This window comes from Panthera uncia, chromosome B4 (genome assembly GCF_023721935.1).
Source record: "Panthera uncia isolate 11264 chromosome B4, Puncia_PCG_1.0, whole genome shotgun sequence".
NCBI lineage: Eukaryota > Metazoa > Chordata > Mammalia > Carnivora > Felidae > Panthera > Panthera uncia.
Genome location: NC_064809.1, coordinates 65,700,090 through 65,727,422, shown reverse-complemented (window position 1 = coordinate 65,727,422; position 27,333 = coordinate 65,700,090). Strand labels below are relative to the sequence as shown.

General features: G+C 37.4%; 1 protein-coding gene across 5 annotated transcripts in view; it reads left to right on the top strand.

The window, feature by feature from the left end:
* SLC2A13 (solute carrier family 2 member 13) overlaps positions 1-27,333 on the top strand; it is a 276,180-nt gene that overhangs the window by 164,831 nt on the left and 84,016 nt on the right. For all 5 annotated transcript variants that reach the window (XM_049625289.1, XM_049625288.1, XM_049625287.1 and 2 more), the window contains one exon: positions 16,144-16,269. In XM_049625289.1, coding sequence (XP_049481246.1) covers positions 16,144-16,269 — 126 coding nt within the window. The remainder of the gene's footprint in view (positions 1-16,143; positions 16,270-27,333) is intronic.

The window sequence follows — 27,333 nt, the reverse complement described above, 5'->3', positions numbered from 1 at the left end:
ACCAAATGGACTTAATAGATATATACAGAACATTTCATCTAAAACCTGCAGAATGCACAACCTTTTTTTTTTTTCTATTTTTTTAATTCTAGTATTAACATATAGTCCTTTATTAATTTCAGGTGTACAATATAGTGATTCAAAAATTCTATACATTACTCAGTGCTCATCATCATAAGTGTACTCTTTAATCCCCATCACCTATCCCACCTACCTCCCCTGTGATAACCAAGAGTTCTCTAGTTTTGTCTCTCTCTCTTCCTGTCTGTCTTTTCCCCTGTTCGTTTCTTAAATTCCACATATGAGTGAAATCATATGGTATTTGTCTTTTCTGACTTATTTCACTTAGCATTATACTATCTAGCTCCATCTGTGTTGTTGCAAATGACAAGATTTCATTCTTTTTATGGCTGAGTAATATTCCACTGTGTGTGTGTGTGTGTGTGTGTGTGTGTGTACGTGTGTACACACATACATACCACCTCTTCTTTATTCATTCATCAATCAAGGGACACTTGAGCTGCTTCCATAATTTGGTGATTGTAAACAATGCTATAGTAAACATAAGGGGGGTGTGTATCCCTTTGAGTTATTGTTTTTGTATTTTTTTGGTAAATACCCAGCAGTGCAATTACTGGATCATAGGGTAGTAGAAAAATTCCCAATAAACAATCTAACTTTACACCTAAATGAACTGGAAATAACAAAGCCCAAAGTTAGTAGAAGGAAGGAAATAAAGATCAGAGTAGAAATAAATAAAATAGAAACTTTAAAAAACAACAAACAAAAGATCAACAAAACTAAGCACTGATTCTTTGAAAAGATAAACAAAATCAATAAACCTTTATCCATACTCCTCAAGAAAAAAAGAGAAGGTTTAAATAAATAAAATCAGAAATCAAAGAGGAGAAATTGCAACTAATGCCACAGAAATGCAAAGAATCCTAATAATTTATAAACAATTATATACCAACAAATTAGACAACCTCAAAGAAATGGGTAAATTTGTAAAAATATACAATCTTGCAAGATTCAATCATGAAAACATAGAAAACATGAACACACCAATGCACCAAAACAGAACCCTCCCATGCTCATGCTCTGTCTCTCAATAAAAAATAAGTGTTAAAAAATTTTTTTTAATAGTGAATACCTGTCGTCCTCAAGTCATTCCAAAAAAATTGAAGAGGAAGGAACACTTCCAAACTCATTTTTTGAAACCAGTATTATGGTGATACCAAAGCAGACACACTACAAAACAAAACAAACTATGGGCCAGTGTTACCCATAAACATAGATGTAAAAATCCTTAACAAAATATTAGCAAATCAGATTTTAAAATAACATTTAAAAGGATCATATTCATCAAGTGAAGTGGAATCTATCTCAGGATAATAGAATATTGTATGCTAACCATATTTTATTTAAAAGAAAAGAAAAAAGAACAATTAGCATAGCCTTTCAATTCCATTGTTCTGAGAGGTATTTCTAAAGCTTATTTTGATGAAGTCTCCCCATAATATTTCAAGGAAAAATTAACTACATAAGAAAATAAGTAAAGTTTTCCTTCATTTTAACCTGTCAAATGAAGAAAGAATGTAATTTCCAAAATCCATCAGACTCACACCCAGAACTGAGTTTATACCTCCCATGCCTATCTCGGTTCATTAGTCTCCCCCTTTCCACTGTAGATGTGTTCCAAGACCCACAGAGGGTAGCTGAAACTGCAGATAGTACTGTATTCTATGTGTACTATGTCTATTTTCTTATATAGACAGCACAGTAAGAGATGAACAATTACTGATAATAAAACAGAACAGTTATAACAGTACATTGTAATAAAAGTTACATGAATGTGGTGTTTCTCTCAAAATACCTTATTGCACCATACTTCCCCTTCTTGTGATGATATAACATGAAATGCCTGTGTGATGAGACAGCATGAGGTGAATGCCATTGGCATTGTGATACAGCATTAGGCTACTGTTGAGCTTCTGACCATACATCAGAAGGAGGATCATCTGTTTCCAGGCCATGATTGATGGCAGGTAATTGAAACCGCAGCATGTGAAACCACAGACCAGGGGGAACCGTAGTGCACTTGAAACACCACCGAAAACTGGGTACATGACAGAATCCACATGTGTTTATACAAGTGTTTGGTCTTCATGGATACTGAATATAAAATCTCTCAGTAACAGATACCTTGCTTTTTTGAGTACTTAATGTATATTTTATATGTTAAACAAAAGAATGTTATTTCTTCTATTTTTTAAGTTTTTTTTAATTTTTCTTAATGTTTATTTTTGAGAGAGAGACCGAGAGTGGAGGGGTGGGGGCAGAGAGAGAAGGAGACACAGAATCCAAAGGAGGCTCCAGGTGCTAACTGTCAGCACAGAGCCCAACATGGGGCTTGAACCCACAGACCAAAAGATCATGACCTGAGCTGAAGTCAGGCACTCAACCAACTGAGCACCCAGACGCCCCTTTTAAGTTTTTTTTAAACCAACTTTATTGAGATGTAATTTACATACCATACAATTAACTCATTTAAATTGTACAATTCAATAGTTTTTGTATGTTACAAATTGTCTTTTTTTTATGTTTCAAGTTTTTATTTAAATTCTAGTTAGTTAACATATAGTATAATATTTGTTTCAGGAGTAGAATTAATGACTCATCACTTACATATAACACCCAGTGCTCTTCATGTCAAGTACCCCCCTTAATACCCATCACCCATTTAGCCCATCCCCCCACCCACTCCCCTCCAGCAATCCTTAGTTCTCTATAGTTAAGAGCGTTTTTTATAGTTTACCTCCTCCTTTTTTTTTCTTTCCCCTATGTTCATCTGTTGTATTAAGTTCCTCATTTGAGTGAAATCCTATGGTCAGAATCCTCTGACTCATTGCACTTAACATAATACACTCTAGCTCCATGTTGTTGCAAATGGTAAGATTTCATTCTTTGTGATGGCTGAGTAATATTCCATTGTGTGTGTGTGTGCATGTATATACATATATGTGTTAGTACATATATGTACATACATATACATGTACACACAGACACGCACACACACACACCACATCTTCTTTATCCATTCATCAGTTGGTAGACATTTGGGCTCTTTCCATAATTTGTCTGCTGTTGATAATGCAGTTATAAACATCAGGGTGCATGTGACCTTTTGAATCAGTAGTTTTATATTCATTGGATAAATACCTAGTTGTACAATTCCTGGGTCATAGGGTAGTTCTATTTTTAACTTTTTGAGGGACCTCCATACTGTTTTCCAGAGCAGCTGCACCAGTTTGCATTCCCACCAACAGTGTAAGAGGGTTCCCCTTTCTCCTCATCCTCACCAACATCTGTTGTTTCTTCTGTTGTTAATTTTATCCATTCTGACAGGTGTGAGGTGATATCTCATTGTAGTTTTGATTTGTATTTCCCTGATGATGAGTGATGTTGAACATCTTTTCATGTGTCTGTTAGCCATCTGAATTTCTTTAGAAAAATGCCTATTTCTGTCTTGTGCCCATTTCTTCACTGGATTATTTGTTTTTTGGGTGATAAGTTTGATATGTTCTTTCTAGCTTTTGGATGCTAATCCTTTATCACATATGTCATTTGCAGATATCTCTTCCCATTCTGAAGGTTGCCTTTTAGTTTTGTTGACTGTTCCTTCACTGTGCAGAAGCTTTTATCTTAATGACCTCCCAGTAGTTCATTTTTACTTTTATTTCCCTTGCCTGCAGAAACATGTCTGGTAAGAAGTTGCTATAGCCAGTGTTAAAGAGGTTGCTGCCTGTGTTCTGTTCCAGGATTTTTATGGTTTCCTGTCTCAGTTTAGGTCTTTTATCCATTTTGTACTTATTTGTGTGTATGGTGTAAGAAAGGGTCCAGTTTCATTCTTCTGCACATTGCTATCCAGTCTTCCCAACACTTTTGTTGAAGAGACTTTTTTCCATTGGATATTCTTTCTTGCATTGTCAAAGATTAGTTGACCATAGTGTTGTGGGTCCATTTCTGTGTTTCCCCTGTTATGTTGATCTACATGTCTATTTTTTGTGTTAGTAGCATACTGTCTTGATGACTACAGCTTTGTAATATAGCTTGACGTCCAGGATTGTGATGCCTCCAGCTTTGCTTTTCTTTTTAAAGATTACTTTGGTTATTCAGGGTTTTTTGGGGTTCCATACAAATTTTAAAATTGTTCTAGCTCTGTGAAATGCTGGTGGTATTTTGATAGGGATTGCATTAAATGTGTATATTGTGGGGCACTTGGGTGGCTCAGTCAGTTAAGCGTCCGACTTAAGCTCAGGTCATGATCTCACATGGGCTCTGTGCTTACAGCTCGGAGCCTGGAGCCTGCTTCAGATTCTGTGTCTCCCTCTATCTCTGCCCCTAACCACTCGAATTCTGTCTCTCTCTCTCTCTCTCTCAAAAATAAATAAACATTTAAAATAAATAAATGTGTAGATTGTTTGAGTACAGGATATAAAATCAATGTACAGAAATCTGTTGCATTTCTATACACCAATAATGAAATAGCAGAAAGAGAAATCAAGGAATGTTATATCTTCCAAAAGGGATGCCTTTACTTGCTTTTAAATTTTCATTTTTCTGGGGCGCCTGGGTGGCTCAGTCGGTTGAGCAGTTGACTTCGGCTCAGGTCATGATCTCGTGGTTTGTGAGTTTGAGCCCCACGTCGGGCTCTGTGCTGACAGCTCAGAGCCTGGAGCCTGCTTCAGATTCTGTGTCTCCCTCTCTCTGACCCTCCCCCGTTCATGCTCTGTCTCTCTGTCTCAAAAATAAATAAACGTTAAAAATTTTTTTTTAAATAAATTTTCATTTTCTAATTCTAAAAAGTTTCAGAAGAGAGAATATGTATGACCATGGTTTCTATGGCTGGAAAGGTATTTTTGAGGTGCTCAGAATTAAGAATTTTACTATTATATTTAAAAATAGTACAATGCTGGGCACCTGGGTGGCTCAGTCTGTTGAGCATCCAATTCCTGATTTGGGCTCAGGTCATGAGCCCAAGGTCATGGGATTTAGCCTACATCAGGCTCTGTGCTGAACAAAGGGCTTGCTTGAGATTTCTCTCTCTCTCTCTCTCTCTCTCTCTCTCTCTCTCTTTCTCTTTCTCTCTCTCTCTCTCTCTCTTTCTCTCTTTCTCTCTCTCCCCCTCACCCCTCCCTCTCTCCTTTCCCTCCCCCTTCCCTCCCTTTCTCCTTTTACCACCCCTTCCCTCCCTCCTTCTTTCTCTCCCTCTTTCCCTATCCCCGAATCATGTGCTCTCTGTCTAAAAAAATGTTTTAATAACAAATAGAAATAGTACAATGCTAATTAAAAGAAATTATCCCTGGGGCGCCTGGGTGGCTCAGTCGGTTGAGCGGCCGACTTCAGCTCAGGTCATGATCTCACGGTCAGTGAGTTCGAGCCCCACGTCGGGCTCTGTGCTGACAGCTCGGAGCCTGGAGCCTGTTTCAGATTCTGTGTCTCCCTCTCTCTGACCCTCCCCCGTTCATGCCCTGTCTCTCTCTGTCTCAAAAATAAATAAACGTTAAAAAAATTTAAAAATTAAAAAATAAATAAATAAATAAAATAAAAGAAATTATCCCTCAGTTTAGTGCTCTTGTAGTTGTCACTATGATCCAAATTGCAAGGTTAACGAGGAGCCCTCTACCCACCATATGCCTTGAAATATCAGCAAGTTCTTAATAAGTAAAACAGGTAGTGTTAGGAGCACAATGCAGAAATCAGCAGCTCCCATCAGGTAAGTGTGACTAGTGAAATGTATATTGCAGTAGGAGTGTGTATTACACAACTTTTTAGGGACCCATCAGTGCTTATACAAATATGATCACAAAGACATAAAATAAGGCTTATATAAAAAGAGTTTTCAAATGGCGGTGATGATAAATAAAATACAAAATAAAACTGTGGGGGCACCGGGGTGGCTCAGTTGGTTGAGGGTCCAACTTCGGCTCAAGTCATGATCTCGCAGTTAGCGGTTCAAGCCCCACATCAGGCTCTGTGCTGAGAGGTTAGGGCCTGGAGCCTGCTTCAGATTCTGTGTCTCCCTTTCTCTCTGCCCCTCCCCCACTTGCTCTCTCTCTCTCTCAAAAAAAAAAAAAAACATAAAAAAACTGTGTTTTTACTCTCAATGTATTTACTTAAAAAGTTGTATATAAATGTCTTTGTATGGTTTTTCATATACTACACACATTTATCTAATACATGTACATTTACAAACATGCATATACATGTCATTTTATATTCGCAAAGCTACAGTTGAGATTTGTGTTTTCAACTATGTTGACCAAAGTTTCCTATAGTAGAATAGGAAAATACTTAGCCCTATTGAAGGTGACAGTCTTGGCAAATAGAGCTCTCTTCTTTTTACCACCCCTTTAGAGAGTTTGTTGTGCACTTTTCTGCGATAAGATGGGAAATCCAGTCCAAAAATTCATAAAATATTAGACAGTCACATGAAAGTAGGGCCTGAAGTACCAGTAAATGTTAAAAAGGAAGGAAAGAAGCGAGGGATGAAACCCACTCTGACAAATAGGCTGAATTTGCCCTATTTAATAGTATATCGAAGAACCAGAGCCTGTGACTGCTTTTAATCTGCAGGCCTTACTGCTGTGAATCATTTTTTTTACATCTAGCTCAGGAATCTATTATATTCTTAGGCTCAGTTTCTAAGGGAAGAGATAAGAAATCAGACTGTGTTCCAGACATTTGGAAATATGACTGTGTTCCAAAGTCCATTTGTGTATGGATTTGATCATAAAGCCATGAATTCTAAGGAACAATTCATAGCTTGATGCAAGGCTCAATCCTGTGACCTTGTGGCTCAAGATATGGGGAATAAGGTATAACTTCTCTAATAGAACTACAGAGAGAACCACTAAATCTGCTGTCAATATAAGTGACACTCATTCTTCACTTTACTTATTCAGCAAGTATTTCTTGAACCCTTATGTATCAGGTAACATGGAAATCACTAGGAATAAAAGATGTACCAGAAAAAAATCTCTACCTTGAGTAGGTCACAGTGCAGTAGAGGAAGGAAAACACATTATAAACCCTTAGACATATAATGAGATGGGAAGTAACGATAGTAGGCTTTTGTTATCTTCTGACACATGATGCCGAATGTGAATCTTGATGCCTGTGTGTAGGAAAATGAAGGTGGAAAGTAACAGTCTAGACAGAGACGATAATATGGGAAAAGCATAAGAGCATGTCCTACTCTGACCCTGCATTTCTTGTGGACTGGCCCATGGCACGTGGGGAGAAATAGCAAGAAAAGGTTGCCATGATCAGAAGGGGTAGAACGTGCCACAGTAAGGAGTTTGATCTTCATTGTACAGACAGTGGGAAGCTATTGCAGCATTTAAATAGGGGAGAGATCTGATTAGGTGAGATTTCAGACAGTAGAGAAGATGGAGTGGAACTTGGCTGGGGGCAGGAGGACGTGTTAGAAGACTGTCAGAAGAGTTCAGATGAGAGGTGGTAAGGATGGAGGGTGTAGGAACTACACACACTTGGAGGACAGACTTGAGGGACTTGTGGCTACTTAAATGTGGGTGTTCTGGATCACACTCAGGTTTTTAATTGTGAGACACAAAAGAACACTAGGTTTGACAGGAAACCCAGAGATTAAACTCTAGGTGTGTTCAGTTTGATGTACTTATGAAGCATGCAGAAAATTGGGCATTTGGAAGTATGGGTCTGGCTACAAACTGGAGAAACAGGTCACAGAGTCTTTGCATATCAGCGATAGTAAAGGTCACATAGGGTGATGCTTCCCCACAAAAGTGTGGAGTGATGAAGGACCATTGCCAAGAACAGAAACAAAGGAGAAAGGACCAAGAGGAGAAAGAAAAGACTAAGGACCACCAGTCTGGGAAAAGGAGGAAACATAAAGGGAGTAGTGTCAAGGGATAAGGAAATGCCAGGAAAAAGGGAAACATTTTTGGTAAATTTTACCACAGAACAATAAATTAATACTAGAAAAGCACCCAGAATTAACAACAAGACGACCACTGGCAGTCTCTCTGAGAGCAGCTTTAGTGGAGTGGTGAGGCATGACTTGCCTCATGAAGTCAGTGCCAGTAGGTCCCCAGCTTTTTTAAATTCATTTACAACCATTTACTTATTAAGTCCTCCAGCACTTTTTTTTTTTTTTCACATTCACACAAGTTCCCTACTTACACAGTCCAAATAAGACAGAGGGGTCACCTGACATCCACACTGTGGCCAAGAAAGAAGGCAGGTGTCCTAGAGTTCTCTTTGTAGTGTTCATGGGGAAACCCAGTCGTGCAGAGGGCTACAAGCAAGGCAGGTTGTTGTCCCCTCACCTCCCAGTTAGGGTAGTCTCTGGTCAATTTGGTTCCAAGTTACCTGCTGAAAGCAGCAGGGCAGTAAACAGTGAGAAGGGGATGGTAGGGAAAGTCTAGAGTAGTTGTCATGGGGCACATAGTGACATTAGTGCACAAAGTAGGGTGTTAAATTCATGCACGAGGAGCAAGCGAATGAACACAGTTTCCCACAGAGAGTGGAAGTGGGCCTGTACCAGCAGATTACCGTAACAGCTGCAGTTGCCATCGCCGATTGTCTGAAAGTTAGGCCACGCCAGCGAGAGGCATTTTAAGACCAAACACTGTTCTTAATGCTCCATCTCATTGGGCTTAATGACACATACTTAAAAACAAATGGACCATTCTCTAGAGGGCTGAGTTCACACTTGACTTCACAGAGTAGAAACTAAAAATGTTCTGAATTAACCCAAATCAATTTTTTAAAGATTTGCTGAGGAGAGAGGAAAGGGCACCTTTGGTTGAGACCCTGGCGCCATATGAAACATGTAAACACTTGATTAAATGAAAATAGGCCATCCTTTCTCTCCTTTAGACACTAAGCTTTTATCCTGCTCTTTTTTTTTTTTACTTTAATTGGAAACATTTTAAAGTTTCAGAACCAGTTTTGTTCTAAATAAGTGAACACTTATTTTTCTCCCTTTCTAAAAACGTCAGAGATTGCAAGCGTAAATCTTTCTTCTCTTCAACTATCAAGTAATGAACTGTTTGGTTCCAATTGTAATTATTATCTAGATTATATATTTTCCCATGTGTTGTTGGAATGTCTAATATGCTCTGCATTCAGTTCCCCTAGCAGTTTCTAGAAGAAGAACATCATTGGCCATCGTATAACTTCCCCAGGTGAAAGTATCCACAGCCAAGAACAATAGCATGAATTCTAGGCACGTTTATTTACCACACATTGTCTCCAAATATCATAATGTCCTATTAAGAAATTTTGCAGGATGTGATTTAAAAGAGGGCCCTCTCAGCACCTGTTGGGATGAGCACTGGGTGTTGTATGGAAACCAATTTGACAATAAATTTCATATTAAAAAAATAATAAAAATAAAATAAAAGAGGGCCCTCTCTTACTGTGGCTCTTTAGGCTTCAAGGAAATTAGCCCTTCTAGCTGGTGTTTCTGAAAGTGAGTTATCAAATTTACTAACCAATTTCATTTGGGTTGTGGCCTGAATGTTTGCAAATGTCAGCTTTAGCCTCTGGCAGTTTAAAAGCCGAGCTCAGCTTAAGGTATCCTCTAGCAATTAGGTTTACCTTCTTTTTATTTCATTCTCATCATGACTCAGATATTCACTTCACTCCACCCACCCCTCCCCAAATTATTCTCCATAAATGGCCAGAACAGGCTAATGAACCTACAGTAATGCCTTGATTTATAGAGTTGTCATGCTGATTTATTCAATATACATGTATTGAGGAACCAGCCTACAATGGGGTGTAGCAGATAAGAGTTGATAATAACATGGTCTTTTTTCCCTTGGGATACAGTCTTCACAGTCTATTTGTAAACCAGTCGGTAAAGAACATTGGAGTTCTATGATGGAGATGTGCACAGTGCACGGAAGTGGGCCATCTCTTCATCAACTGTACTACATATTGATTTGTAAAATAGTGTGTATCAGTAGGGAGGAATCCCCATTTTGTTTAATTCATTTGGCAATTCCTTTTATAAAGCACAGTCCTTTTGCAAATACCTTCTTAGTTCATTTCTCTTGTAAATCTAGAGCATCTTTTTTTTTTAATTTTTTTTTAACGTTTATTTATTTTTGAGACAGAGAGAGACAGAGCATGAACAGGGGAGGGGCAGAGAGAGAGGGAGACACAGAATCTGAAACAGGCCCCAGGCTCTGAGTAGTCAGCACAGAGCCTGATGCGGGGCTCGAACTCAAAGACCGCCAGATGATGACCTGAGCCGAAGTCAGCCGCTTAACCGACCAAGCCACCCAGGCGCCCCTAGAGCATCTTAAAGTAGGGCACACTTACAATTCTTGTCCTTGAAATCAGCATGCAAGAGTAAATATTTGTTAGATGTCACAGCATTGTGATCTGTTTTAAACTGTTAAAGTTTGTGTGAATTAAGAGTTAGCATATATGTATTTCATTTTCTTTCATGTAGAATCTTGCAGCTGGGTAGTTTCTTAGAGATCATATGCTCTTGAGATGGAAAACTTGAAGTCCAGAATTTAGGACTCACTCCAGTCCATAGTGTGAAAGAAGATAAGTGGGGCCTAATTTTCCAGTTTGCTTTTCACACAAAAATGTTTTCATCTGTGTTTAGAGTATTCTTAGGAGCATGGATCTAGCACCAATATATTTAAGTTCTCAGCTTTTATATGTATAAAACATGACGTAAATTCATCAGGTCATGTTCAGGAAAGCCTTACAGAATAAATTGTGAATTAAAAAATAGATGTTATTCTCTTTTCATGCCATTTGTTAGAGCCACAGTTATGATACATGCTCTCTAAAAGGTCAATTAGCAGATTCCTCAGGATATTTAAAGTTTCATGTCACCTTCTAAATGTCATGTTAAAGATAGAAATATTGTTACATTTGGGAGAATTTTTTGCCATAAAATAGCCTATATGATGAAAAAAATGCAGGTCAAGAATGAGGGAGTGGTAGGGAATTTTATCTTGCTTCTGGAAGCCTGAGTGTCTCTAAGTCCAGATGACTGTCTGTCGTGGCAAGGAAATGGAATACTGTTTAATATTTGGCCTCTTTTCCCTGATTGACCCACATGAACCAGTATGGAGGACAAGTATGGAGAGTAGAGAGGACAGCTTCTCGAGTTTTTCTCAACAAGGGAAGGGCTGCACATTAACTGTGGTGTATTCTAGAAGAGGTTGGAAAGTAGAAAGAGAAGAAAATAACCAATGGAACAGGGTGTTCATGCTGGTGAAGAGATCGAGATGAAAAACCCTGGTGGAGGGATGACCTTTTGCAGAGCCTGGAAGAAAAGAGGTGAAGATAGACCTGGCTGTCGAGATCTTTGTTATGTCTGGATTTAAAGCTGAGAATGTTCCTGTCTCATCCCGTCAGTTTTCACTTCAAGCCAGGCAAGGCCATCTTCTTTTTTTTTTTATTTATTTATTTATTTATTTATTTTTTTTTTTTTAATATATGAAATTTACTGTCAAATTGGTTTCCATACAACACCCAGTGCTCATCCCAAAAGGTGCCCTCCTCAATACCCATCACCCACCCTGCCCTCCCTCCCACCCCCCATCAACCCTCAATTTGTTCTCAGTTTTTAACAGTCTCTTATGCTTTGGCTCTCTCCCACTCTAACCTCTTTTTTTTTTTTTTTTTTTTTCCTTCCCCTCCCCCATGTGTTTCTGTTATGTTTCTCAGCCATCTTCTAAGAGATGTGGGGGGTGTGGGGGGGATAGGTTTGGGGTCAGGAGAGTTGGTGTTTGGGGCATCAGTTGTGGAAGTGGGGAAAGGCACTGACTGACAGGTAAAAGTTCCCTGGTAGCAGTGAGGATCCAGCTGTGGTTGGCTGAATACTATGAATGTGTACTTTTATCAGTGTGCCTGGATGTGTTAATTCTCCCATCAGTATGGAACAACCTAGATATAGAAGGAAAAGAACAAAGACGGCTGGAAAGTGCCAAACATTAAAGTGTATAGAGCGATGTATAGAAGGACCAAAATACAAAGATTTGGAGGGTCTGGTGAGAGTGGCAACAAGATTCACCATGAAAGTTTTGACAGATGGGAACAAAAAGCCATGGAGTGAGTGAAAGATCAGAAAGAAGGGAGTGTAGAAGGTCTCTGAGGTAGCAAAGCAGTTGTCTTAGAGTAAGAAAGTGAGATCTTTAAGGAAAGGAATGAGAAATATGCATGTGGGGTCAGAGTATGTGTTCCAGATCAGGGATCAGCAAACTTCCTATAAAGGGTCAGATAGTAAATATTTGTGGCTTTGCAGGCCACATGGATTCTTGGCTCTGCTGTTGAAGCTTTAGAGCCATCATAGACAGTAAGCAAACAAATGGGCATGGCTGTGTTCTAGTAAAACTTTATTTGCAAAAACAGGTGGTGGTAGTGGTCTCATTTGTCTCAAGGACTGTAGTTTGCTGACCTCTAGATTATGACAATTTCCAGTATGTGGGCAGAGTTAAGTAGAAGTGCATACTGTTAGAAAACAGGGGGCTAAGGTGCTTCAAGATTAGTTTATTGACTACAAACCATCCAGATTGAACAGACATTTAGAGAAAACTCCACTACCAACAGAATATACACTCCTTAAGTGCACAAGGAACGTTCTCCAGGATAGATCACATGCCAGGCCAGAAAACAAGCCTCAATAAATTTTAAAAATATGAAATCATACTGAGTATATTTTCCATTAGCATTGGAGTGAAATTGGAGGGGTGCATGAATGGCTCAGTCGGTTGAGCATCCAACTTTGGCTCAGGTCATGATCTCACAGTTCGTGGGTTTGAGCCCCATGTCAGGTTCTGTGCTAACAGCCCAGAGCCTGGAGCCGGCCTCAGATTTTGTGTCTCCCTCTCTGTCTACCCCTTCCCTACTTACAGTCTGTCTCAAAAAATAAACATTAAAACAATTTTAAAAGAAATTAGAAATCACTAACAGAAAGAAATTTGGGGAATTCACCAAGATGTGAAAATTAAATAATACTTCTTAATCTGGTGGGTCAAAGAAGTCACAAGGGACATTAGAAAATTCTTTGAAATGAATGAAAATGAAGACCAAACATACCAAATATGGGATGCAGTGTTCAGAATGAAATTCATAGCTATAACTTCCTACATTAAGAAAGAAGAAAGCTGTCAAATCAAAAAGCTAATCTTCCATCTTAAGACAGTAGACGTGTAAGAAAAAGGAACAGTAATCAAAAGGGTCTGAAATGGGCTAAGGAGATGGAATAGAAATAAAGCCCAGATAGAGGAGAAAAACAATTTCTCTGTAATGGCAGCAGAGGGAAAGTAGGATGGTTTCTGTGTTTGCTGTAAGTGTATAAAGTTCCCATCTTTACCATTTTCATCTGTTTTCTTTGTGAAGCTGGATATGAAGTGACAAAAAGGCATAGAGCTTTGGAGATTTGAAGAATACTCCTTGTGTCGTATGGTTGAAAAAGTCCTTGTATGGATGGAATTGACTAGAGGGAATTATTAAGAATGTCAGGCCATTGAGGATCCTTTTGAGGCTGGCAGCAGTGTATTAGAGAGGAACTACTGATCTACCCTGTTGTGTGATGCGCTCAGCTGCACTTGAGTATACTGGGGAAGGCACAGAAAAGGCAAATGTTCGCACTCATATATGGCCAGGATTTTTCCTTGTCAGCGGAGATAGAAAGATATGGGCAGGGAAATTTAGGATGTTGCTTAGCCAGGCGAGATGGAAAGATAAATGGGCAGGGAAAATTAGGATGGTCAATAAGCTAGAGAAGGATGGACCTAAAAGTAAAAAGCTAATGAATAGGGAGCAAGTAGAGGGGTCAATTAACTGGAGATCACATAGGCAAACCAGCTCAAGGGTAGGGAATCTGTTTTGTTTACTAATGTGCCTCAGCCCTCAGAATAGTGGCTGGCACATAAGTGGAAAATACTTGTACTGAATGAATCACCATGGCAGAGCGAGAATCATTTATCAGCAAGCTGGAAGAACAGTAGGTTGTGGTCAGGGTCAGAAGCTTGAATGGTGAGTCAGATGGAGGAGGTAAAGTGTCATGAGTGAACATCTTCTATGTCTGACATGCACATGTAATAAGTTTTTGGTAACTGTTAACCTTTATCATTACTTTCTTTGGCCTGTTACAGGAATTATGTTTAAAGAAATAAAGTAGAGTCATTTCTCTACAATTGGATGAGTTGACCTTTCCCAAATAACTATCATTTAAAGCCATTGGAACAATCAGGGTTGTTAGATTCTACTTTACCTGGGTGGAATCAACCAACCAAATACTAGTAGGAATTACCATCCTTTCGTAATCAGCCTTCTAGCTATGAAGGCCAGAAGCCCAGAGTACTTCGAATGCTACCTGTTGTTCTGTTTAGTCTATCACAAGTGTGGACACTTTTATATTTATAGTGCTGCATCACCTTCCTAAAGTTATGTTGACCTTTCAGTGGGCTTTGAAAGGCCTTTTTTTTCCTTGCTTTTAGTACTGGCATAGCTTACTTTCATGAGTTTTTGCTTTATTGCATTTCGCAGAATATTGTGTTTTTTACAAATTGAAGTTTTGTGGCAAGCCCACATTAAGCAGGTCTGTCGGCACTATTTTTCCAGCAGCATTTGCTCCCTTTGTATTTGTCGCATTTTGGTAATTCTCAAGATATTTCAAACTTTTTCATCAGTATCCTAGAACCAAATCTTCAGTACTTCCAAGCTATGCCTGAAGGAGTCTGAAATCTCATTTAAAATTAGGGATGGCTGTTTGCAAACTGAAAAGTTTACAGAAGGAGGCTGAAATGATAATCTTGTTTTTAAACAATGCTGTTGTTTTTCCATTTAGCTTAATTAGTCAAAGAAGTATTTTGATTTTGAGAATTCACATCTTTTCTGAATAACTTGCCGTAGTTCTTACCCGGCACCCAGTAGTATAATTACTCATACACGGTAAAAAAGTCTGTACTGACTGATCTTTAATTGTAAAATAAGCAGTCCTCTTAAATGCTCTTCTCTCTACTTCTTTGCCTAGTAAATTTCTTTTATGATCTACCTCAAATATCTCCTCTCACATTATCTCCAGTGCTTAACAGACAAATGAACAGGATTCAGTCCTGAGAGTCATTCACACTAATTTCTATTACACTGCCATTATTTATTTGTCTATCTGTTCCTGTCCTTGCCTTTTATTTACCAAGGAGCAGGGACTTTGTTTTATTCATCTGAGTGTCTCCAGTGCCTGTGTGTGCCTGCCACGCAGGACATACTCCAGAATTGTCTGGCAAACGAGTTTGACAGCAAGAAAACACATTTACAAGTACTTTGCAGACTTGGGTTGGAAAATCTTCCCCTCTAAAGGATTTTGCCTCTTTAGGATTTTCTGCAGTTAGGATACTGCTGTTAGGTGAGCAGTGATTAATTGATTATGGCTCAGTGATGCAACCAGTAGATGTAATTAACTTAGAGAAAAGTTAGCCTTTTATTCCTATACCAGCTTATTTTAAGTTAAGCATAACACACACTTGATATTCAGTGTAGGTTTGTTAAAAGTACAGACATCTACCAAGACATTAACAAGGGACCATTATTCGTGTGGTGTTTTTTAAACTTTTTCCTTTATATTGTTTTCACTCTTTTTATTTTCTATTTCAGTATATATATTGGGAAATATATTTTCCATTTTTAAAAGATATGGTACATAATAGAGACGAGAAATAAATGCTTTGGTACATTTTGGAACCAATCAGCTGGGTCAAATTGGGCCAGTCCATGATGCTTTGGCAACAAATTTCAGTGGCTTAGAAAAGCAAAAGTTTATTTCCTGAGGGACAGTTGGAGTTCTTTTACACCCAGTGTCTCAGATCCAAGCTTCCTCCACCTCTAAGTGGCTTCCAAAGTTGCTGCAGCCAGGGGAGGGACAGATGGAGGAGACTTGCCAGCTCTCACGAGCCTCAGCACACGTCACTTTGCCGTGGCTAAGACGAGTCACATGGCCCCAAGCTTCCTGCAAAGTACAGTCAAAAATTTAGAAGAATACCGATTGTCTCTAACATGCTATTTGTCACATTTTGGTAATTCTCACAGTATTTCAAGCTTTTTCATTTTATTTTACAGTTACTGTAATGAATGTATGTTGGATCCAGACTGTGGTTTTTGCTACAAGATGAACAGATCAACTGTCATTGACTCTTCCTGTGTTCCAGTTAATAAAGCATCTACAAATGAGGCAGCATGGGGCAGGTATGTCATTTATTATATACCATAAGAACATGAAATAAGCTTTCAGAATGAAACCTTTTTATTACTATATTCCCTATGCTATACATTTCATCTTTGTGACTTATTTATTTTATAACTGGAAGTTTATACCTTTTAATCCCTTTCACATTTCATTCATCCCCTCCAACCAAACTCCCCTCAGGCAACCACCAGTTTGTTCTCTGTATTTAAGAGTCTGTATTTTTGTTAGTTTTTTTCATTTGTTTGGTTTTTAGATTCTACATATAAATGAAATCAAATGGTATTTGTGTTTCTTCATCTGACTTACTTCACCTAGTCTGATTCCCACGAGGGCCACTCTTGTTGTTACAGATGCAAGATCTCATTTTTTTTCAATATTTGAGTAATATGCCATTGTGTATATATGCCACATCTTCATCCATTAACCTGTTGTTGGACACTTGGGTTGCTTTCATATCTAAACTATTGTAAATAGTGCTGCAGTAAACATAGGGGCGCATATATCTTTTGAAATTTGTGTTTTTATTTTCTCCGGGTAAATACCTCAGAGGAATAACTGGATCACCTGGTAGTTCTATTTTTAATTTTTTGAGGAAACTCCATGTTTTTCATAGTGGGCCGCGCCAATTTGCATTCCCACCAACAGTGCACGAAGGTTCCCTTTTCTCCACATCTTTGTGAACACTTGTTAGATCTTGTCTTTTTGATTCTAGCCAATCTGACAGGTGTGAGGTGCTATCTCATTGTGTTTTGATTTCATTCCCCTGATGATTATTGACGTCGAGCATCTTTTCATGTGTCTCTTGGTCATCTGTATGTCTTCTCTGGAAAAATGTCTGTTTTGATATTGTGCCCATTTTTTTTTTACATCAGATTGGTTTTTGAGTATTGAGTTTTATAAATTCTTTATATATCTTGGATGTTAACCCCTTTATCAGATATATATCACTTGTAGATATCTGCTCCCATTCACTAGGTTGGCTTTTTGTTTTGTCGGTGGTTTCCTTTGCTATGCAAAAGCTTTTATCTCAGGGATGCAAGTGTGGCTTAATACTCATAAACCATTCATTGTGATATATCACATTAAAAAGAGGAAGGACAAAAACCATATGATTATTTCAGTAGATGTGGAAAAGCATTTGACAAAATATGTTTGTTCATGATAAAAAAAAACTTTACACAAAGTGGGTTTAGAAGGAGCATACCTCAAACTAATAAAGTCCATATATGAAAAACCCAGAGCTGACATCATACTCAGTGGTGGAAAACTGAAAGCTTCAGGAACAAGACAAAAATGTCCACTCTCACCACTTTTACTCAACACAGTACTAGAAATCCAAATTAAAGTAATCAGATGAGAAAAAGAAAAGGCATCCAACTTGGTAAGGAAGAAAACTGACACTATTTGCAGATGACATGATACTATAAAGATTCCACCAAGTAACTATTAAAACTGAAAAATGAATTCAGTAAAGTTGTAGGATGTAAAATTGATATGCATTTTTATACCCTAATAACAAAGCAGCAGAAAAAGAAGAAAACAATTCTATATTCAGTTGCCCCCAAAGAACAAAAGCCTCAAAATAAATTTTACCAAGCAGATGAAAGACCCGTACTCCGAAAACTGAGAGACAATGGTGAAAGAAATCAAAGATGGCATAGACAAAATAGAAAGTTATACCATGCTCATGGATTGAAAGAATTAATATCATTAAAATGTCTATACTACCCAAAGCAATCTGTAGATTCATTGCAATCCCTATCAAAATACCAATTGCATTTTTCACAGAACTGGAACAAATAATCCTAAAATTTGTATGGAATGAAAAAAGACTTCAAATAGTCAAAGAAATCTTTAGAAAAAAGAACATAGCTGGAGGTATCACAATCCCAGATTTCGACAAAGCTGGTCCTGGCACAGAAATACACAGATAGATCATTGGAACAGAACAGAAAGTCTGGAAATAAATCCACGTTTTTCTGGTCAATTAATCTATGACAAAGGAGGCAGGAATATACAATGGGGATAGAGTCTCTTCAACAAATAGTGTTGGGAAAGCTTGAAAGCTGTAGGCAAAAGAATGAAACTGGATCACTTTCATACTCCATACACAAAAATAAACTTATAATGGATTAGACATCTCCTAAATGTGAGACCTAAAATCATAAAATTCCTAGAAGAAAACATAGGCAGTAATCTGATACGAGCCTTAGCACTATTTATGGCTATGTCTCCTCAGGCAAGGGATACAAGCAAAAATAAACTATTGGGAGTACACTAAAATAATAAGATTTTACCCAGCAAAGGAATAGGTCTTATTTTTGTTGTTGTTGTTTATTTATTTATTTTTATTTTATTTATTTATTTATTTTGAGAAGAGAGAGAGCATGAGCAAGGGAGGGGCAGAGAGAAAGGGAGAGAGAGAATTCCAAGCAAGCTCTGTGCTGTCGGCACAGAAACATATGCAGGGCTGGATCTCATGAACTGTGACATCATGACCTAAACCAAAATCAAGAGTTGGATGCTCAACCAACTGAACCTTCTGGGCACCCAGGAACAATTCTTACTTGTATTTATTTTTATTTTTTAACAGACTTTTTCTTTTTTTTAGTTTTATGTATTTGTTTTGAGAGAGAGAGAGTGAGTGACTGAGAGGTAGAGAGAGAAGGAGACAGGGGATGGGGGGCAGGGGAGGGGAGGGGAATCCCAAGCAGGCTCTGCACTGACAACACAGAGCCCAATGTGGGGCTTGAACTCACAAACCGCTGAGATCAAGACCAGAGCCAGAGTCAGACGCTTAACCAACTGAGGCAAGTCTTATTTTTTAAACTTACAGAATGTGTATGTTTATAATCAGTGACTTCAATGACTGCAGTTCTTTTAAACTAGTCTTTTAAACAATCTTTTAAACTGATTTTCATAACAGTATTACTTTCCAGTGTATACTGGTGAAAGAAGGGCATGAAACACTGCAGTTGTATGTTACACAAACTTAAAGTAGAAAGCACTCAAGCCTAGACTCCAGGAAATCCGGATTCCAGACCCAACTCTGTCCTAAGCTGTAGGAGTTTGTCTCTTGAGACAAATGTTCCTACATATTCCAAGGCGATTTCTCCCACTGCACATTGTTTAACTGCACCAGTAATTTTCAAACTCTGAAACTTAAGTAAAAGAGAATTTTGAGCGACTTCAGCTCAGGTCATGATCTCGTGGTCCATGAGTTCAAGTCCCGTGTCAGGCTCTGTGCTGACAGCTCAGAGCCTGGAGCCTGTTTCAGATTCTGTGTCTCCCTCTCTCTGACCCTCCCCTGTTCATGCTCTGTCTCTCTCTGTCTCAAAAATAAACGTTAAAAAAAAAAAAATTTTTCTTTAAAAAAAAAAAAAAAGAGAATTTTGAAGTCAACATAAATATCACTTTAAATTCTTTCATGGAACTGCTGTTTTCTTTGAGTACTTTCCTGGAGTTTAGTGAAATTAAGCAATGTAATGATAAAAGTTGGCAGTCATTGGCATGTAATCAGTCTAGAAAGCTATAAACCTTTCTCTTTTTGACAGATTACATTGTGGTAGGCACATAAATGAAATATTTGTATAGAACAAATATTCCCCACATTTATGAACTAATACATATATCTATGCATGCAGAAAATACGTAAATATTCTTTGATATGGCTTTAACTTCTTATATGTTCTAAATTCCCATAAAAAGAATAATATGCTCTTTTCCTGTCTGCCTCATAGAACTGAAGAAGGCAATGAAATCTGTAAAGTACTTGTAGCTCCTCAAAGCTGTAAAGTATAATGTATCATTATTAATCATAATGCTGTTGTCATTAATCATTTTATTAGGGAATTACTTCAAAGAAGAAGTAAATTATACAGTATTTGACTCAAAATCCAGACCACATTTTAAATATACTAATTACAAATAAATATGTAAAAGAAATGCAATTATTACTTAAAATCAGAGCTTGAAAAGAGCTTCTTTTAAAAATACCCAGTGTATAATTTTCATCAGCCAAGCTTCATTAGTGAGTTAATTGATTAAATATTTCTGGATGTAATACTTCACAGTTTTAACCCTTATGATTCTTTTTTCAATAGACAAAAACAAAGTTTGCTTGTCTAAAATTATGAATATGTCATGAAATTTATCTATGTCATTTCCTGTACTTTGCAGAATTAACTTTAAAACATATTAGAAATGTATACTAATGATAAAGGAGCACTAAAATTAAGCATTTCTCCTGTCCTCAGTAGAAGGTCTTGAGATCAGAGGCCTCAAAAGAGTAGTTTTGTTCTCACTATTTGCACATAACAGATTGTTTCTTAATAGAAATGTATATTATTTCTTTTATGTTAACTTATTCTTACGTGTTATTTATATATTTAGACCATTATTCCTTGATTGCACTCACTACTAGAGAAAAGCAAGGCACAGATTATACGTAGGGAAAAATACAAATAGTTAAACAGTGTGTACAGAGAACTTTTAGGTTTGTAGAATATTCTTAGAATGATCTCAAACTCTCTGCCACTCCCCTTCAAAAAAAAGAACAGGCTTTCTCACTCTTCTCTGTGTTGAGTGACAGGCCTCTTCTAGCTTAGCCACTGTGATTGGCTGCTTCAATCTGTGCTAGGAAAAAGGCAGTTACCTTGAAAAATTCCTGCAACATATTTTCCATTTATAGGTAAATGACATTCATTATATTTTTGTTGGTTGATATCTTTTATACAGTGCTTTGGGGTAGAATTCTCAGGGCAAAGTCTACCATTGTCTTGTATTTGCATCCGAGATATACTGCTTATAGATATTTTGGGGTCAAGAATTGGGGAAATTCAGAGCCGTATATCCCGATCTCTAACTGTAGCTATTTCCTGAACAGACACCAGCTGGAATAGTAATACCACTCATGATGGAGATAGTATGATGATTTTGGTGAACTCAGAATTGTCTCAAAATAACAAAAACCATTTGCCTATATAATCAACTATAATAAGCTGTAGGGGTGCCTGGGTAGCTCAGTTGGTTAAGTGTCCGACTCTCAGATTCGGCTCAGGTCGTGATCTCATGGTTCATGAGTTCGAGTCCCACATCAGGCTCTGCACTGATGGCACTGAGCCTGCTTGAGATTGTCTCTCTCCTAATTTCTCTGCCCCTCCCTGGCTTGTGCTTTCTCTCTCTCTCTCTCTCTCTCTCTCTCTCTCAAAATAAATAACTTAAAAAAATTAGTTGGAAATAAAACTTTAAGTCAGCTGGCATGCTTTTCTAATATCTATGTTGTTAAATTTCAATAGAAAGTTTTTATTTAATTAGTTGTCTAAAGAAGATACATAATTGGCCAATAGGCACATAAAAAACTGCTCAACATCACTAATCATTAAGACAATGCAAATCAAAACTATAATAGATACTATTTTATACCCATTAGGGTGGCCACTATCAAAAACATTGTTGTGGAGGATGTGGAGAAATTGGAAACTGGTACACTGTTGATGGAAATATAAATTGGTGCAGCCACTATGGAAAACAGTGCAGTGGTTTCACGAAATTTTAAAAAAGAGAATTATATATCATCTGACAATTCCATTTATGAATATACATCGAAATGAATTGAAGGAAAGGTCCTAAAGAAATATATGAATGCCTATGTTCATGGAAGAATTATTCATAAAAGCCAAAGATGGAAGCAATGCAAGTGACAGGTGACAGATGCATGGAAAAAGAAAATGTGGCCTATACATTCAATGATGTATCATTCACTTAAGGAAATTATGGCACATAGTACAACATGGATGAATCTTGAAGTCATAAGATAAGTGAAATGAGCCAGTCACAAAAATACATATGGCTCCACTAATATGTGGTACCCAGAGTAGTCAACAGAAAGAAGAATGGTCATTGGCACAGGCAGGGGGAAGTGGTGAATAGTGTGTTGTCGTTTAATGGGTGTGGGCTTTCAGTTTTGCAAAATGAAAGGGGTTTTGGAGATTGCTTCATACATCAAGATGAATATACTTAACACTACTAAACCGTACCATTTAAAATGGTTACAATTTGGAGCACGTGCATGGCTTAGTTGGTTAAGTGTCCGACTTTGGCTCAGGTCATGATCTCACAGTTCGTGAGTTCAAGCCCCTTATCAGGCTCTGTGCTGACAGCTCGGAGCCTGGAGCCTGCTTCTCTGTCCCTCCCTGCTCGTACTCTGCCTCTCCCTCAAAATAAATAAATGCTAAAAAAATTTTAATAAATGAATAAATAAATAAAATGGTTAAAATTTTAAATGGCAAATTAAGATGCTAAGTTTTTGGGGCATCTGGGTGGCTCAGTCAGTTAAGCATCCGACTTCCACTTGGGTCATGATCTCGCGGTTACTGAGTTCGAACCCCTTATCAGGCTGTATGCTGACAGCTCGGAGCCTGGAGCCTGCTTCAGATTCTGTGTCCCCCGTCCCTCTATCCCTCCCCCGCTCATGCTCTGTCTCTTTCTCTCCCAAAAATAAATAAACATTAAAAAATTTTTTTAAATGCTGTTTTATGTTAATGTGTATTTTACCACAATTAAAAATAAAAAAGTAAAACCCATAAAAAATTATTTAGCATACTTCTAGAAAATACACTGAATTGATGGAAAACATTCTCACCCTATCATCCCTTACACTGCCATATGCATCCCCTACACATGCAAGTACAAGTTTCATGCACAGGTGAATTTGAGGGAGATCCCCAGGTGCCACAAATAAGAGCAAGAGCAGCAAGCCACAGGGAAATCCGGGAGCCCAGGGAATATCAGAAGGGAAGCAAACCTTGAGAGTGAGAGGCCAGCATTTTAGCTGCTGAGAGAGATGGAGCCCCAGGCTTTGTCTGTGGAGCTATGCAGTGCCATACAGGCTCTGAAATAGGGACAAGAAAATGTGTCAGGCTGGGCTGGGCTGGGTAAGCTGTAAACTTCTCTGCTGTAGGACCTTGATTAGAAATAGTGTCACACAGGAGAAAGGAAAGCCAGGAGCCATTACTATGAGGAAATACAGGTTCTCACGTCACAGTGCCTATCCGTAGAGCCACCTCAGAAATAAACATGCAGTGGTCAGAACCCAGGACTTCCATGGAAGGCAACTCAGTAAATGTGAGAGGACCATCAGAAGTTACAAACTACATCAATTAATGAGGAAAAGAAGCCAAGTATGACAGAACGGAGAATCAATACCTAAAGAAGCTTGCATTACAAAAAAGATATGAAATTTTAAAATCTGTTTGAAGAAATAAAGGAAATAGTATAATTTTGTCAATTATACTGACAGTTGCACGCTTGATGTGTGCAGTGTATGTATATGTGCATGTATATGTGTATACACATATATAACAAATGTCATACTTATGCAAATTTTGCTAAAAATAAAAATAAATCTTGGAAAGCTAAAATTCTAGATAAATAACATAGAATGGGGTATGGGAACTTTTAGAAAAAAAAATCCACGTACATTCCTTTGTTTGCAGAAGGAAATGGAGATTATAATTAAGGTTTTCAGCTTGTTAATTATAAGTGTCAAAAATGTGAGTGTAGTCTCTTAAAAATATGTACTAGTGGGGGGGAAAATAAAATCAAGCAAACTACTAAGATAAGAAAAGAGGAAAAACTATAGTTAAGGGAAATCACCAAAAAAATCAAAATTAAATGTAAATGCAATGGTTATTATAATAAAAATAAACCAATTAAACAACCTATGAAAGGCAAATATTCTCATACTGGATTTTTTTTAATGTAATGCTATTTACAAGAGATAATCTTAGAAAGGTTGGAAATATAGTGAAAAAAATTAGGTGTTAGTCAAGAAGACACAAAAAATACAGATTAGAGAATTTGGAAAACTAACTAATAAACTTAATGTAACAGAAATAATGAACCTCATATAAAGAAAATTTTATCATTTTCAAGCAAACATTGAATACTTAAAAAGAGTTACCATAAAAGAATAGGGGCATCTGGGTTGCTCAGTCAGTTAAGAGCCCAACTTTGGCTCAGGTCATGATCTCACAGTTAGTGAGTTGGAGCCCCACATCAGGTTCTGTGCTGACAGCTCAGAGCCTGGAGCCTGTTTTCAATTCTGTGTCTTCCTCTCTCACTGCCCTCCCCCACTCATGCTGTCCCTCCCTCTCCCCGCCTCCCTCTCTCTCTCTCTCTCTCTCTCTCTCTCTCTCTCTCTCAAAAATAAATGAACATTTAAAAATTTTTGAAAAAAGTATAAGTTTAATGAGTTTGTATAAATACATATATAGTCTAATAAATTTCTAAGTAAATTCAGATAATTGGTATGTAAAATATATTTTCTGAACAAAGTGCTCTAATACTGCAATGCAACATAAATATATTTATTGCCCTTTCTGCTTTTCTTCAGAAACTTTAGGAAAATGATCTTAAAATAAATCAATTGGTTAAGAAGAAATCATAGTGGAAAATAGGACATTAAAAGTAATAAATGAAAAAATCCACAAGAAGTTAGAACTTGAATAGAAAATTAGCATGTAGAGTAAGCAGAGATGGAAAATAAGAGAAAGAAAATAACAGAACGCAGAAAAATACTAGAAAGGATCAAAAAACAAAAGTTGGTTCTTAGAGAAGACTAATATAATGGAGACATCTCTGGCATTACTGGTAGAGGAGAGGGAAGGCACGGAGAAGCGATACTTAGAATGAATAAAAAAGGTATATAACAACAGATAATAAAAATCTAAAAATCACGTGCAATGCATTTGAAATAATGTGCAGTGCATTTGAAAACAGATAAACTGGACAGCTTTCTAGGGAAAAATACAACTTTCCAAAACCAAATCAACATCTCTGTGAAGTGTAATTTTCATTCCCATTAAACAGATGAAGACAGTGGAACTTAGACGGTCTCAGTGACTTTCTCAAAATCAAAAGCCAGCCAGTAAGTCCACCACTTTTAGGGGAGCAAAAATGGGTAGTAGGAAAATACACATTTTAGAGTCAGGTAGATTCTAATTTCAGCCTTTATCATTTACCTCATAAGTGGCACCCGGCCAGTCTGGGCTGCTCTGAGCCCTATTTCTCATCTATACAATGGGAATAATACACTTGCTGTGTTGAACAATATGGCTTTTATAACGATCAAGTAAGAGTCTATCTGAAGACATTTTTAAATGTAGCAGTAACCTGTGCAACTGTTAGTAGTAAGTATCCTGTACTAATTTTTTTTCTTAGATTCTTAGAATGCAATTTTTTTTTTTTAGATTCTTAGATTCAATAACACTTTTTCTAAATTAGAATAAACACTTCCTAACAGGTAAGTACATTAAAATGCTTTCTATTTATTTCTGCATCTCTTCATCCACCTCCCTATCTCCTGGCTCTCTATATACACAGAACCATAAATAATCTCTTCTGGAACTTCAGACATCCTGACTCTTTAAAAGTATTGCTAATGAGGCATACTTAATGTGCTGATTCAGTATTTATTTCCTATAATACAACATTTTCGCTCTGTAATTAGCACACTAAAATAGCTAGATAGAGCCCCTATTTGGCAGTTCATTGTTCTAACTCACACTGAATGCCTGGTTTATTGTATTCATTCAGCAGAGATACTTTTCTCAAAGCTGCACTCTGATACAACACCCAGACTTATTTTTCCCAGCATCCACCCCACTCCCACATGGAAGTCTCGTCAACTGAAACCCTTGCTGTTACCCTAATAGCCACTGTGATTTCCAACCTCTATGCCTTTCCTCAGGCTGTGCTTTCTGCCTAGAATTGACCCTCCTTCTCCCTCTTTTTGATCTCTGCCTAACTTCTAACCATTATATTTTGCCCAGATCAGATGTCATTTTTTTCCTTGCAGTCTCTCTGATTAGCCCCAGGAAACAATGCTTGTTGTATCCTCTGCTTGGTCTCCAGCACTCCTCTGTTAACTTACATGATAATTATACTGTCTTATATGTTAGTGATTTGGGTTTGGATATAGCTTCACTTCTAGATTATAAATTCCAATGTCTGTATCCTGCTCTGTTTTTAATCCCTTGGTGCCTTGTACATTCAGGCATTCGACAGTAACTGTTCACTGACAGAATGGAAAAGGCTGCCATCACTGGAAAATAGATAAGGGTTTCAAAGTACTGCAGTTCCAAATGAAAGGCTATGGTGTTCCAACTGTAGTGAAATCTTCTACATTCATACTTATTTCCAGGAAAGGGAATCTCTGAAGGAAAAACGAGTGATGCTATTTTAATGAACAGTATTAAAGGTTTACCTGGTAGTAATTAAAACACTAAAAAAGTTTAAAAAATAAAACTCCACCACTTGCTTCAGGGATGCATCCTCTATATTGCATGTCGTCACACTACATGAAAAATAATTTTTAAAAATTATTGGAAGAAATATTCAGCACGCTTCCTCCGGATAGTCACTGGTATGCAGGGGAAGCAGTGTATCTATGTGAGAGTATAGGATCAAGTGGTATTAGGAAGCCAGGCCAAATAGCCAAAAACAGGATTTTCCCTTCATCGCCTCTTTTTTTTTTTTTTTTTTAATTTTTAAAGGAACATATGGGTACCTTTAAAGGTACATATAAAGGTACTATTTTGCATTTATAAAGAGAAATTTATTTTATAATTAATAAACTATATCAGTATCAATATATTCATGTAGAAGATTGATGTTTTTATTAGTTATTAATATTAAGAATTTAAAATCCTCAGGTTGTGCTTCTAAATCAATGATTGTACAGTTCACAATTAATTTTTGCTAGCATACACTAAGCGAAGTAGAGAGAGAATCTAATATAGAATATTTTAATCCATTTTACTTTTTAAATTACACTTTTCTTCATGTCTTTGCTTAAATAGACATCAGTATGCTAGATACTGCCTTTAAGATCTGTAACTCTACACTATGTATTTGTAAGTTTCATCTATCCATAAGTAATTCACAGGCCTCTGGATTCTTCTTTTTTCAAGCCCAGAAACTTAGCCTATCTTGGATTTAGTGACCTTACTACACAGAATGTTGCTATTTAGGTTGCAAAGTATACAATCAGAAAAGAAAAA